Here is a 13,389-nt window from a genome sequence, read left to right as displayed (position 1 = left end):
CATAACTGTGAATCCGCATTGTCTGAAGATGCAAATAATGAGGATAGGGTGTACTGCCTGCAAAGTTAGTGTACAATTAGATGCAGTGTGCAGTGAGACTGTGAGGAAGGGCAGGCAGATGATAGGGCAAAATTGCAGTCCTTGACATTGCAGTCCTTGACACTTTAACATCCAAGGATACGCAGGTAGGTAGGTAGAGGAGGGTGAGGTGGCTCAATTGGCAAAAAATGAAATCAAATTCTTGCAAAGAGGTGACATAGGATTGGAAAATGTTGAATCCTTGTGGGTTGAGTAAAGACACTATAAGATTTTGAAAACCCTTATGGGAATTATATACAGGGCTCTGAAAAGTAGCCAGGACGTGGGCTACAATAGGAGGTAGAAAAGACACGTAAAATGCGATGTTGTGATAATCATGGGGGATTTCAATATGTAGGTAGATTGTGAAAATCTGGTTGATGTTGGATCCCAAGAAAAGGGATTTGTACAATGGCTACAAGATGGCTTTTTAGAGAAGCTTGTGGTTGAGCCCACTAGGAAATGAGCAATTCTGGATTGGGTGTTACGTAATGACCCAGATGTGATTAGAAAGCTTGAGGTAAAGGAACCTTTAGGAGTGATCAATGATAGAATTCACCCTACAGTTTGAGAACGAGAAGTTACAATAGTATGCATCCGTGTTACAGTGGATCATATAGTGCTTGGGAAGTGGAAAAGTTCCAAGGTTCAGAGAGGTAATAAATCAGCCATGATAGAATGGCAGAGCAAACTTGATAAGCCAAATGGCCTAATTCTGCTCCTAGGTCTTATGGTCTAAAAGCACCAACACAGAAAATGCTGGAGAATTCAGCAAGTCAAACAGCATCTATGGAGGAGAATAAACAGTTAACATTTCAGGCCAAGACCATTCATCAGGATTGGAAAGGAAGGGGGCAGGGGTCAGAATAAAAAGATGGGGGGAGGGGAAAGAGTACAAGCTAACAAATGATTGCTGAGACCAGGTAATGCAGAAGGTGAGTGGGTGGTATAGGAGACGGTGGACCATGCAGTGAGGAAAGGAACCAGGGGAGGTGATGGGCAGGTGAAGAGAAGGGAAGGAAAGAAGGTAACGAGAATGAGAATGGAAAAGGAGACGAGGAGGGAGTAGGAGAAGAAATCTATGAGTAATATCACATTATATTGATGTTAATGATGAAATTTCAAAGGAATAACTTCAGACTGGTATTTTTAATCCATCCTATTTTGTTAATTTATATTAATTCAATTCTAAATGCTCAAATGGCTAAAAACTTTCACAATCACAAAATGACTGCCATAAGACCACAAGATAGGAGCAGAATTAAACCTTTTGGCTCTTAGATCATGGGTGATCCAATTTTCCTCTCAGCCCCAATATCCCTTCATGCTCTGACCAATCAAGAATCAACCTCTGCCTTAAATATATATAAAGAAATGGCCTCCACAGCTGCCTGTGGCAAATAATTCCAGATTCACCACTCTAGAGAAATTCCTCCTCACCTCCATTCTTAAACGACACCCCTCTATTTTGAGAGTGCGTCCTCTGGTCTTAGACACTCCCCAACATCCTCTCCACATCCACTCAATCAAGGCCCATCACCATTTGGTAGATTTCAGTGAGGTCACCCCACATTCTTCTAAATTCCAGTGAATACAGGCCCAAGGTCATCAAGTGCTCTTCATATGACAAGTCATTTAATCCTGGAATAATTTTTGTGAACATCCTTTGAACCCTCTCTAGTTTCAGTACATCCTTTCTAAGATAAGGAGCCCAAAACTGCTCACAATACCCTAAGTAATGCCTCACCAGTGCTTTGTAAAGTCTCAACATTACATCCATGAAAAACAATAATAATTACCAGTCTATGTTTTAATAAGTTTTTTCATGATCCTTACCACTTTAAAGCAATTTGTAAATAACATTTTTTCAAAAAAAAATCAACAATTATTGGAATCTCCAAGCAAAAGTAGGTCAAATCTTCTTTTAAATAAAAAGATAAACAAAGCTATTGCCAAGAGCAGATTTCATTCATGAGTGAAATGCCTAATGAAAACACTGTAGTTAGCCTGAGGGAGTATTGCAAAACATTTTAATAACTAAATGGGCTAAGTCAAAGGGAAAATTAGTCAAACATAACAATGACATTGTTATGTTAGACTTCATGACATCAACAGTCTGAGGTATCCACCTGCTCTAAACAAGCTTCAATTATGCCAGTGTCCAAGAAGAAAACAGCAATCTGCCTCGATGGCTATCGTCCAGTAGCACTTAAATCCACTGTGATGAAGTGCTATGGAAGGTTGTTGATGAAACATATCAACTCCTGCCTGAGAAGTGACTTGGATCCGCTCCAATTTGCCTCATGGCAAAACAGGCCACCAGCAGATGCCATTTCATTGGCTCTTCACTCAACCCTGGAACATCTGGATAGTAAAGACGCATATACCGGTATGCTCTTTATCGACTGCATCTCAGCATTTGATACTATTGTCTCCTCAAGACTAATAATAATTACTAATAAGCTTCAAGACCTCAGCCTCAATACCTCATGAATTTGGATTCTCGTTCCCCTCAGTTGCAGACCTCAAGTCAATTTGAATTTGCAACACCATCTACTCCACAATCTTCATCAGCACAGATGCACCACAAGACTATGTTCTTTATGCAACTACCCTCCCACCCGTCCAGCCTACTCACTTCATATTTATGACTGTGAAGCTGATTGCAGCTCCAATACCATACTAAGTTTGCTGACGACATCACTGCTGGTGGCGTAATCAAAGTGGTGACATATCAGCCTATAGCAAGGAGACTGAAAATCAGCAACAACCTCTCACTCAATGTCAGCAAGATCAAGGAGCTGATTATTGACTTCAGGAGGAAACCAGAGGTCCATGAGCCAGTCCTCATTGGGGAACCGAGCTGGTGAGGGTCAGCAGGTTTAAATTCCTCAGTTATCATTTCAGAGGATCTGTCTCGGGCCCAGCTCGTAACTGTAATTATGACAAGTTACATCTCTACTTCCTTAGAAGTTTTTGAAGATTCCACATGACATCTGAAACTTTGACAAACTCCTATAGATGTGCAGAGTATATTGACCGGTTGCATCTTGGCTTGGCATGAAAACGCCACTGCTCTTGAACAGAAAACCCTACAAAAAGTAATACTGTCCTGTCCATCTTGAGTAAAGCCCTCCCACCATTGAGCACACCCACACAGAGTGCTGTTGCAGGAAAGCAGCTTTAATCAAGGACCCTACCACCCAGGTTATGCTCTCTTCTCACTGCTGCTATCAGGAAGGTGGTATAGGAGCCTCAGAACCCATACACCACTAGGTTCAGGAAAGTTATTATCCCACAACCATCAGGCTCTTGAACCACTCCACTCGCCCCACCACTAAACTGTTCCCATAACCTCCAGACTCACTCTCAAGGACCCTTCATCTCATGTTCTCTATATTTATTGCTTATTTATTTACTATTAGTATTTCTTTTTTTCTTCTGTATTTGCACAGTTTGTTGTCTATTGCACATTGTTATCATCCAGTAGCATTCACATCTATGTGGATGAAATGCTTTGAGAGGCTGGTCATGGCTAGAATCAACACCCGTCTCAGAAAGGACCTGGACCCACTGCAATGTGCCTATTGCCACAATAGGTCTATAAGCAGGCGCAATCCCAATGGCTCTCCACGCAGCTTTGGATCACCGGGACAATGTAAATACCCATGTCAGGATGCTGTTTATTGATTATAGCTCAGCATTTAACCAGCATCATTCTTACAGTCCTGATCGAAAAGCTACAGAACCGAGGCCTCTGTACCTCCCCCTGCAACTGGATCCTCTGCTTCCTAACCAGAAGATCACAATATGTGCAGATTGGAAATAACATCTCCACCTCACTGACAATTAACACTGGCATTCTACAGGGACGTGTACTTAACCCCCTCCCCACCCCCCCAAGCTCTACTCTCTCTACACCCATGATTGTGTGGCTATGCATAGATCTAATGCCATCTATAAATTTACTGATGATACAACCATTGTTGGCAAAATTTCAGATGATGACTAAAGGGTGTACAGGAGCAAGATATACCAGTTAGATGACCGGTGTTGCAGTAACAACCTTGCACTCAACATCATTACGACCAAAGAGCTGGTTATGGACTTTCATTAGGAGTTTGAGGCGATTTGGTTTGTCAACTAAAACACTTGAAAACTTCTACAAATATACCACAAAGAGCATTCTGACTGGCTGCATCACCATCTGGTACATGGGTGGGGGGGCGGGGGGCGGGGGGCACTGTTGCACAAGATTGAAGCAAGTTGCAGAAACTTGTACAATTACTCAGCTCCATCATGGGTACCAGCCTCCAGAGTATCTAAGACATTTTCAAAGAGCGGTGCCTTAGGAAGGTGATGTCCATCATTAAGGATTCCCCCTCTACCCAGGACTTGCTCCCTTCTCATTGGTAGCATCGGAAGGAGGCATAGAGGCGTGAAGGCACACACTTGGCAATTCAGGAACAGCTTCTTCCCCTCGGTCTGTCAATTTCTAAATGGACATTGAACCCTTGAACACTACCTGACTACATTTTTATTTCTGTTATTTTGCATTATTTATTTTAACTTAACTATTTAATAAACATACATATACTTAATGTAACTCAGTTTTTCCTATATTTATCATGTATTTCATTGTACTACTGCTGTAAAGTTAACAAATTTTATGACATATGTCAGTGATATTAAATCTGATTCTGATTGTTGTTTGACCTGTTGGGCGTTGTCTTTCATCGATTCTATTATGTTTCTTGGATTTACTGACTACACCCATAAGAAAATGAATCTCACAGTTGTTTAGAAACACAAAATGCTGGCACAACTCAGCAGGCCAGACAGCATCTATGGGGGTGTGGGGGTGTGGGGGTGGGGGAGGTAGTGACGACGTTTCGGGCCGAAACACTTCATCAGGAGGGTTTCGGCTCGAAACATCGTCACTACCTCCCCTCATAGATGCTGTCTGGCCTGCTGAGTTCTGCCAGCATTTTGTGTTTTTATTTATTTCCGGCATCTGCAGATTCACTCGTGTAACCTTTGAATTCACAGTTGTTTAGGGTGGTGTATATGTACTTTGATAGTAAATTTACTTTGAAATTTCACTCTAAATGAAGATTAAAATACATTTTAAAATATTTAAGACATATCACAAACCATTCACCTAGGCATCAGTATTAATCCTTCCACAGAGTGGATCTGGGGAATCTAAAGAAATAAACAGGAAACATAGCCCCAAGGTAACATGTTGTAATTTTCTGCCAGCTCAGAACTTAAGCCGCCAAACAGAGGGGAAACAATTACCTTCGGAAGGCAAATATTAATTTTAAAGGACACAGCCAAAGGAGGTCAGGAATGCATGAACACACACACTGGCAGACACAGGTGTGCACACACATCTTAGCAGCAGTCTTGCTGCAGTGGTGCCAGATTACTATTCAAGTAAGACCTGAAGAATAATTCCATCTGTATTCTTTGAAGGTCAAGGTCCCATGATACTGTGCGAAGGATAAATATTGTCCTGGTCTTGGACAACATTTATCCCTCAGCTAAACAATTTGTTGTTATTTTGATGCTTTTCGTGAAATCTTGCTTTTTTATATATATAAAACTAACTTTAAAGGGAATTTCACATACCATATATCAAAACTTAAGTCATAATTTATCCAGTGAGTTAAATACAGTTGAGTTCCGCATGCACGGATTCAACCTACCACGGATCAGGAAAACCCCGAAGTTCTCTCTCCAGCACTTGTTGTTTGAGCATGTACAGACATTTTTTTCCTGTCATTATTCCCTAAACATTACAGTATAACAGGTTAAATAAGGTCCGGAGCTCCGCCGGGTCCTAAAGTCCACCGCACTGAGATAGGTTAAATAAGGGACTTGAGCATCCGTGTTTTTTAGTATCTGCGGGGGGTCCCAGAACCAATCCCCTGCGGATAAGGAGGGCTGACTGTATGTATAATATGTTGTGTTCAGGCTTACATTTAATCACCTTAAATTATTTTAAAATTATCTGTATCAAAGTAGCTTCTGTATTGTTTAAAAATTATTTGAATACTATTTAATGAGCTTTGACCAGAATTCTGTGCTGGTATGCTGATCATTTAGATCATAATCCTATGTTCCAAAAATTCTTTGGTAATTATCACTGATTCCTCTCAAAGGTGATGTTTAAAAACATGCAGATGAACAGTAGCGCTGAGCATAAGATTAATTTAATTCTCTGTTTTTGTTTGAAATCTCTAGAAACAATGTCAGAATGTGATAAAACACACAACTCAAAATTGCTTACAGTATTATTATTCAGACTAGCAAAAAGCATTGTCAAATATCTAGGGATAATTAAATGGGAGAACCACACTCAAGACCTACTAAGAAGATGCTTCACTAAACTTACTCTAAATGTGTCTGTCTTTGTTCCGTTATGGCCATAGTCAGCTATTAGTGCTGCTCCACCATCTTCAACAATTCGACTAGCTAGGCTATGGATGATGACACCAGCCTCAGGGCAGATCTCCAGGTGGTTTCGTTTATCATCCATCTGTTTGAAAAGTTAAAGACTTCAACTATTGAAATAAACAGCAAAAGTAAAATACACCAAGTAGTAAAACCACATTTAACTTCTAAGGCATAATTTTAAAAAATTATAAATCCATCTATTGAAAATACCAATTAGATACAATTGATCAAAATTGTATAATTGATTGCCCCATGCAATGACACGAGAAATTAAAAGAGTTCGGTAACCTGTATTATAAAGTGAATTCTGGCTAATTAGGCCGTCAGTTAATTGGGGCAGCCACTTATTTAGGACAACTCTTAAAGAACAAACATTAATCAAGAAAACAGCCGGAATTCCCTTCATTTATTTGGGACACTATGTCGCATAAGTGGGAGAGGGACTGTTGCCGAATGGATTCTAACTAGCGTCAGTTGTGTGCTGATGCGAAAGTGGGAATGAGAATAGGAACGAGAGTTGAAATAGCACGCAATCCAGAGGACTAATGTGGCCTCCTCTACAAATGTGACAACTCTGAATAAAGAACTCTCAAATAAAGAAAATGCTGAATTGCAATTTTGCATTTAGCCACATTAAATAAGCAGATACAAAACAAAGTTGGTTAGATTTTCACTTCTTTTGTCTTCCTGTGTGATATTATGAAGCTATTACACTGCACCTCATCGTTTATTTTAAAATCTTGTACAGGGAATTTCCAACAGGCTCTCCCCACTATTTTGCCCAACTTTGGGGAAAGTAAAGCAGAGGGTATTCTCCCCCCCGTATTTTAAAAAATCTAAACTAAATTCATTGCAGCAATACAATTTAAAATTCACCTGAATTAACGTTTTTGAAGCAAAAGTGGCAGAGGGTGCCAGGACAAACCGAAGCTTTTCTGGTGAATGTGGTTCAATGTCAATCAGTATTTCACGCCATCCCTGCTTGGTTTTCTGTAAAGTTAACAACATAAAATCAAAATGACCAGTTAAAAAAAAAACAACTATACTAACCATATTTTATTTCATATCAATAAGATAATGTTATATCAGACCATATGAGCAGAGTAAGTCACCTTCCGAACTTTGGAAACTTTACCAATTGCTAATGATGAAGCAAATATCCCTGCAAGGACCTTCGCAATTTCCTCGTCTCCCACAAAAGCCGAGAATGCTCTTGGTCAGGCCCTTTGGATTTATCCATCTTAATTTGCTATAAAGCTGTTAGAATCTTATATCTGGTAATTTGAATATTTTCCAAAACATCTCTACTCATTTCCCTTATCTCTTAAACGACCATGATTTTCTCTTAGGAGAAAAGGAGAAATATTAGTTGAATATCCAACCCATCTCCTGCAGTTTGAGACGAAGGTAGCCCTGCTGATATTTAACGGCAACCGCTTTCTCTCCAAATTCCTTTTTACTCTGAATATAGCTATTAAACCTCTTTGGATTCTCCTTAATCCTATCTGCTGGATCTATCTTATAAAGAATAAGATCAGTCTCATACTAAGATTGGCATCGAATAGTTAGGAGGAGAAAATAGGCTCCTTTCATTTTCAAGATGAATGTTCCAACACATCGATTTTGTGTTTATTAACTGTTTAACTGGTCTATTTGCATGCCCTGTGGCAAAACAGATCAAGAGGAACGAAAAGAGAAACAGACATTGCAAAACAAAACTGCTCGGTTTACCTGAAACTTGTGGATTGGAAGCACATCAAAGAATTCATGTGCAAGATAAAAGCCAAAACCTGAAAATGGAAATGTGATTTGTAAAAGTTATTGTGATCATTCCAGTTGTGAAATGGTTGAAAATTAAATTTAAAGTATCTAATTACAACTAAACACATCTTTTGCACATCTTCCATTCCAGGTAATGATACACGAAGTTCAAAGAAATATGGCACAATTATGTTGGAAAATTGGGTACACAAATTCCATTTGAGTAATCAACTAAACAGGGTTAGAAGTAATTAGAATAAGCAACAACTGAGGCCTGAACAAACAATTTTATAAAGAATTAGGGTGCATTTCACACTAAAATCTAAAACTCAAAAAAAGCAGAACTGAAACCAAATTAGCAAAAAAAAAGCTTTTGTTTAAGGAATGTCCCACTCAATAAGTTATATTAATGTTACACTTCCTGCAACATGCCTCCTGCCTTCTATCACAATGCGACTTTCTATTTTAGCCTTTTCTTAGATTTCCCTTCTCAGTTCAGGAGGAGATAATCTCACCTTTTGGTACATCCTGTAAATCCTTGTACCAGGCAATTGGAAGCCCTGTCTTGGTAACTCCTGCCTTATAAACTTCAGCACTGGGATCATGTAATAAGCTGTGCTCCCCTTCAGTTAAAATCTGTGCTTGAGTTTCACTGAGCTTTGGACTCACTTCAACCAAGTGTATGGAAATCTCGCATGTCCTCAACACCGAACTGAGTTGGCTGAAGACCTAATTTCCACCAAAAGGAAAAAATACAAACAAGTATTAACTATTAAATTTGGTGCAGTTGAGGAAGAGTTTGATTAGAAAAAAAAAAGGCAGTTTAAAATGCTTGACATGCTGTACAAGATGGCGTTACACACCCAAGGCTGACATTGCTCTTTTATAATATAGATTCCATTCTTCGATTTTTAATCTTCATCGTTTAACCTATTATTGTTTCTTGTTTCAAATATAGTTTCCTTAAGTGGTGACAATGAGGGGGGGGGGAACAGTGAAGAAGGCATATGACACTATGTATAAAAGTTGGGACATTATGTGCCTACAAGTTACTAGTTATTCCACATTAATGCATAGTTCAGATCACCACACCGGACAGAATACAGAGGACATTCCCCTGGATGTTGCCTTGATTGGAGGTCTTTAGTTTTAGAATGAAATTGGTTAACTGTGGATCAAAGAAAACTCAGCAATAATCTAATAGAGTTATATGAAATTATAAGAGGCATAAATAAAGTTCCAAGTTTAAAATAAATTTATTATTTAAGTACATATATGACACCACATACAACCCAGAGATTCATTTTCTTGCGGACATACTAAATAAAGACATAATAGAATAATAATCATAACATAATCAATGAAAGACCGCATCAACTTGGGTGTTCAACCAGTGTGCAAAAGACTGAAACTGTATTTACAAAACAAAAGAAATTATAATAAATAAGCAATAAGTATTGAGAAAGTGAGATGAAGAGTCCTTGAAAGTGAGTAGGTAGATGTATGTATGAAAGTGAGAGGGGCAGATAGTCAGAAATTCCACTCGCACCCCATGGCAGCGATATGAAAAACTAGAGCACATGGGTAAGGTGAGAAGAAAGACTTCTAAAGGAAAAGCAGTTTTGTTTTAATTTTACACACACACACGTCATATGAGATAGTGGAGTCAAGTATTCAAGTACAATAACTACATTTAAGAGACGTTTAGACAAGGCACTTAAATAAATACATAAATAAAATATAGAAGAACATAGATCCAATGTGGGCAAATGGAATTAGTATAGACAGGCAGTAAAGTTGACATGGACATGGTAGGCTGACAGATCCTTTTCTGTGCCGTACAGCTGTGTCTGACTCCACAATGCCTGTATTCTCACAAAACATGGAAATCCTTTGTGATTTCACCAGGGTCAACAAACTCCTTAATTTGCACAGGGTATAGAAAATTATTTGCTGATATCCATTCGTTCTCTTGGTAACTGCAACCATTAAGAATCACTACAAGATGAAGCATGCTGAGAAGCATTAACTGGACAGATCGGGCAACGTATGTGATGTCATCATGGAGTGCTGATGGTGAACTAAAGCAAATGAAAGCATAATCAAATACGATAACATGGTAATTCAGGGTTGAGAATGTTTGATGTGAATTGAACAATTTTTCTTTGAGATAACTGAAGGGCAGTATCAGTTCATGACATTCTGTCTATCTGTTTGCTTAAGAATTTCAATGTCATAAGAACATCAGAATCAGGAGCAGGAGTCAGCCATCTGGCCCATTGAGCCTGCTCTGCCATTCAATAAGAGCATGGCTGATCTGGGCATGGACTCATCTCCACCTACCTGCCTTTTCACCATAACCCTTAATTCCCCTAATATGCAAAAAGAGAGTCATAGAGAAGTCATGGAGTCAGAAGTATGGCACAGAAACAGGCCCTACACCACATCTAGCCCATGCTGAAACTATTTAAGCTGCTTGCTCCCATCAACCTACACCAGAACCATAGACCTCCATACTCCTGCCATCCGTGTATCTACCCAAACGTCTCTTAAACATTGAAATCAAGCTCACCTGCACCACTTGTGCTGGCAGCTCATTCCACACTCTCATGACCCTCGAAGCGAAGAAGTTTCCCTCACGTGCCCCTTAAAATTCTCACCTTTCACCCTTAACCCATGAACTCAGGTTGTAGTCCCACCCAACCTCAGTGGAAAAAGCCTGCTTGCACTTACCCTATCTATACCACTCATAATTTTTTTTATACACCTATCAAATCTCCTCTCAATCTTCTACATTCTACAGAATAAAGTTCTAACTTATTCAATCTTTTCTTATAACTCAGGTCCTCCATACCTGACAACATCCCTATAAATTTTCTCTGTAGCCTTTCAGCCTTGTTTACATCTTTCCTGTAGGCAGGTGACCAAAACTGCACACAATACTCCAAATTGGGCCTCACCAACGTCTTGTATAACTTCAACATAACATCCCGTCCCCTATACTCAATACACTTATTTATGAAGGCCAATGTGCCAAACGCTCTCTTTATGGCTGTACCTACCTGTGACACCACTTTCAATGAATTATGGACCTGTATTTAGGAATGAAAGGGTTACCATATGAGGAACATCTGGCAGCTCTTGGGCTGTATTCCCTATAGTTCAGGAGAACGAGGGGGGATCTCATAGAAACATTCTGTATGTTAAAAGGACTGAACAGATTAGATATGGCTAAGTTATTTCCCATGGGTAGGAGATTCTAGGACAAGAAGGCACAATTTCAGGATTGAAGGACGTCCATTTAGAACCAAGATGCGGAGAAATACTTTAGTCAGAGGGTGGTAAATCTATGGAATTTGTTGCCATGAGCGGCTGTGGAGGCCAAGTCATTGGGTGTATTTAAGGCAGAGATAGATAGGTTCTTAATTAGCCAGGGCTGCAAAGGGTATGGGGTTCACTTTTGAAGGCCTCTCACTTACCAAATACACCTTTGCCATAAAACAGCCTGTACCAACCCACTCTTGCCAAATCATTTCTGATAGCATTAACTTTCTCTCGTTTAGAATCTCAACCCACAGACCAAACCCATCTTGTTGCATATTTACTTTGAAACTAATGGCATTGTGGTCACTGGATGCAAAGAGTTCCCCTACACAAACTTCTGTCTCCTGCCCTGTCTCATTCTCTAATAGCAAATCCAGTACTGCATGCTTGTTGGGACTTCTCCATACTGACGAAGGAAACCTTCTTGAACACATTTGACAAACTATGCCATCTAGTCCTTTTACAGTATGGGGGTTCCAGTCCACATATGGAAAGTTAAAATCACCTACTATAACAACCTTGTGCTTCTGGCAACCGTCTGTGATTTCTTTACAAATTTGTTCTTCTAAATCCCTGACTGCTAGGTGGTCTGTGATATAGCCCCATTAATATGCTCATACCTTCCTTATTTCTCAGTTCCACCCATATCACCTCACTAGACGAGTTCTCCAGTTTGTCCCAACAGAACATTGCCATGACATTTTCCCTGAGTAGTAATGCCATCCCTCCTCCTTTTAATCCCTCACGCTGTCACATCTGAAACAATGGAACTCCAGAATATTGAACTGTCAGTGTTGTTGCTCCTGCAACCAATTCTCACTAATAGCTACAATGTCATAATTTCAGGCATTGCACCATGCCCTGAGCTCATCCAGCTTTCCTATGATACTACTCGTGTTGATTTCTGAATTTGTCTGCAGTCTTACCAACATCTGTCTCTGCAACCTCTTCACTAACTGTTCTGGTACTCCGGTTCCCACCCCCCTGCAAATTTAGTTTAAACCCCATAGTGCAGCATTAACAATCCTTCCCACTAGGATATTAATCCCCGTCTAGTTCTCATGCAAACCATTTCATCTGTACAGGTCCCACCTTCCCTTGAAAGGAGCTCAATGATTTAGAATCTTATGCCCTCCCTCCTACACCAACTCCTTTGCCACATATTAAACTATATGATCTTCCTAGTTCTGGCCTCACTAGCATGTGGCACGGGTAGCAATCCTGAGATTATAACCCTGGAGGTCTTGCCCTCTAACTTAGCACCCAAATCCCTTAACTCCCTTGGCAGAACCTCACCATTCATCCTACCCATGCCATTGGTACCTACATGGACCATGACCTCTGGCTGTTTATCCTCTCTTTGAAGAATGCTGCAGACTCGATCCGAGATGCCCTGGACCCAGGCACCCGGGAGGCAACATACTATCTGAGAATTTTGTTCTCCCCCACAGAACCTCCTTTCTGTTCCCCGAACCAATGATTCCCCTGTTACAACAATGTGCCTCTTCTCCCCCTTCATTTCTGAGTCACAGAGCAATACTCCATTCCAAAGACCCAACTGCTATGACTTTCCATGATGCTTATAATTTTATCAACAGTGTTGGATTTTACCAGCCCCATATGAAAAAAAATCTTGTGTGTCTTTTCTTTCAGAGAAACAAATTTTATACTATTCTAGAATATAAACTGTAAAATCAAACTTGGAAAATAATTTGTCACCTGAATTTATGCAGATTCCAAAGGAATAAAGGAAATTCAGTGAAT

General features: G+C 39.8%; 1 protein-coding gene across 3 annotated transcripts in view; it reads right to left on the bottom strand.

The window, feature by feature from the left end:
- The window catches only part of ndufaf7 (NADH:ubiquinone oxidoreductase complex assembly factor 7), a 36,862-nt gene that overhangs the window by 15,883 nt on the left and 7,590 nt on the right, over nucleotides 1-13,389 (bottom strand). For all 3 annotated transcript variants that reach the window (XM_059985654.1, XM_059985652.1, XM_059985653.1), the window contains exons 5-8: nucleotides 8,817-9,030; nucleotides 8,272-8,330; nucleotides 7,417-7,530; nucleotides 6,479-6,622 (exon numbers count right to left, since the gene is read on the bottom strand). In XM_059985654.1, coding sequence (XP_059841637.1) covers nucleotides 6,479-6,622; nucleotides 7,417-7,530; nucleotides 8,272-8,330; nucleotides 8,817-9,030 — 531 coding nt within the window. The remainder of the gene's footprint in view (nucleotides 1-6,478; nucleotides 6,623-7,416; nucleotides 7,531-8,271; nucleotides 8,331-8,816; nucleotides 9,031-13,389) is intronic.

Source organism: Hypanus sabinus, chromosome 12 (genome assembly GCF_030144855.1).
Source record: "Hypanus sabinus isolate sHypSab1 chromosome 12, sHypSab1.hap1, whole genome shotgun sequence".
Lineage (NCBI taxonomy): Eukaryota > Metazoa > Chordata > Chondrichthyes > Myliobatiformes > Dasyatidae > Hypanus > Hypanus sabinus.
Note: the sequence above shows the minus strand (reverse complement) of the source record. Positions and strands in the feature narration are given on the sequence as shown.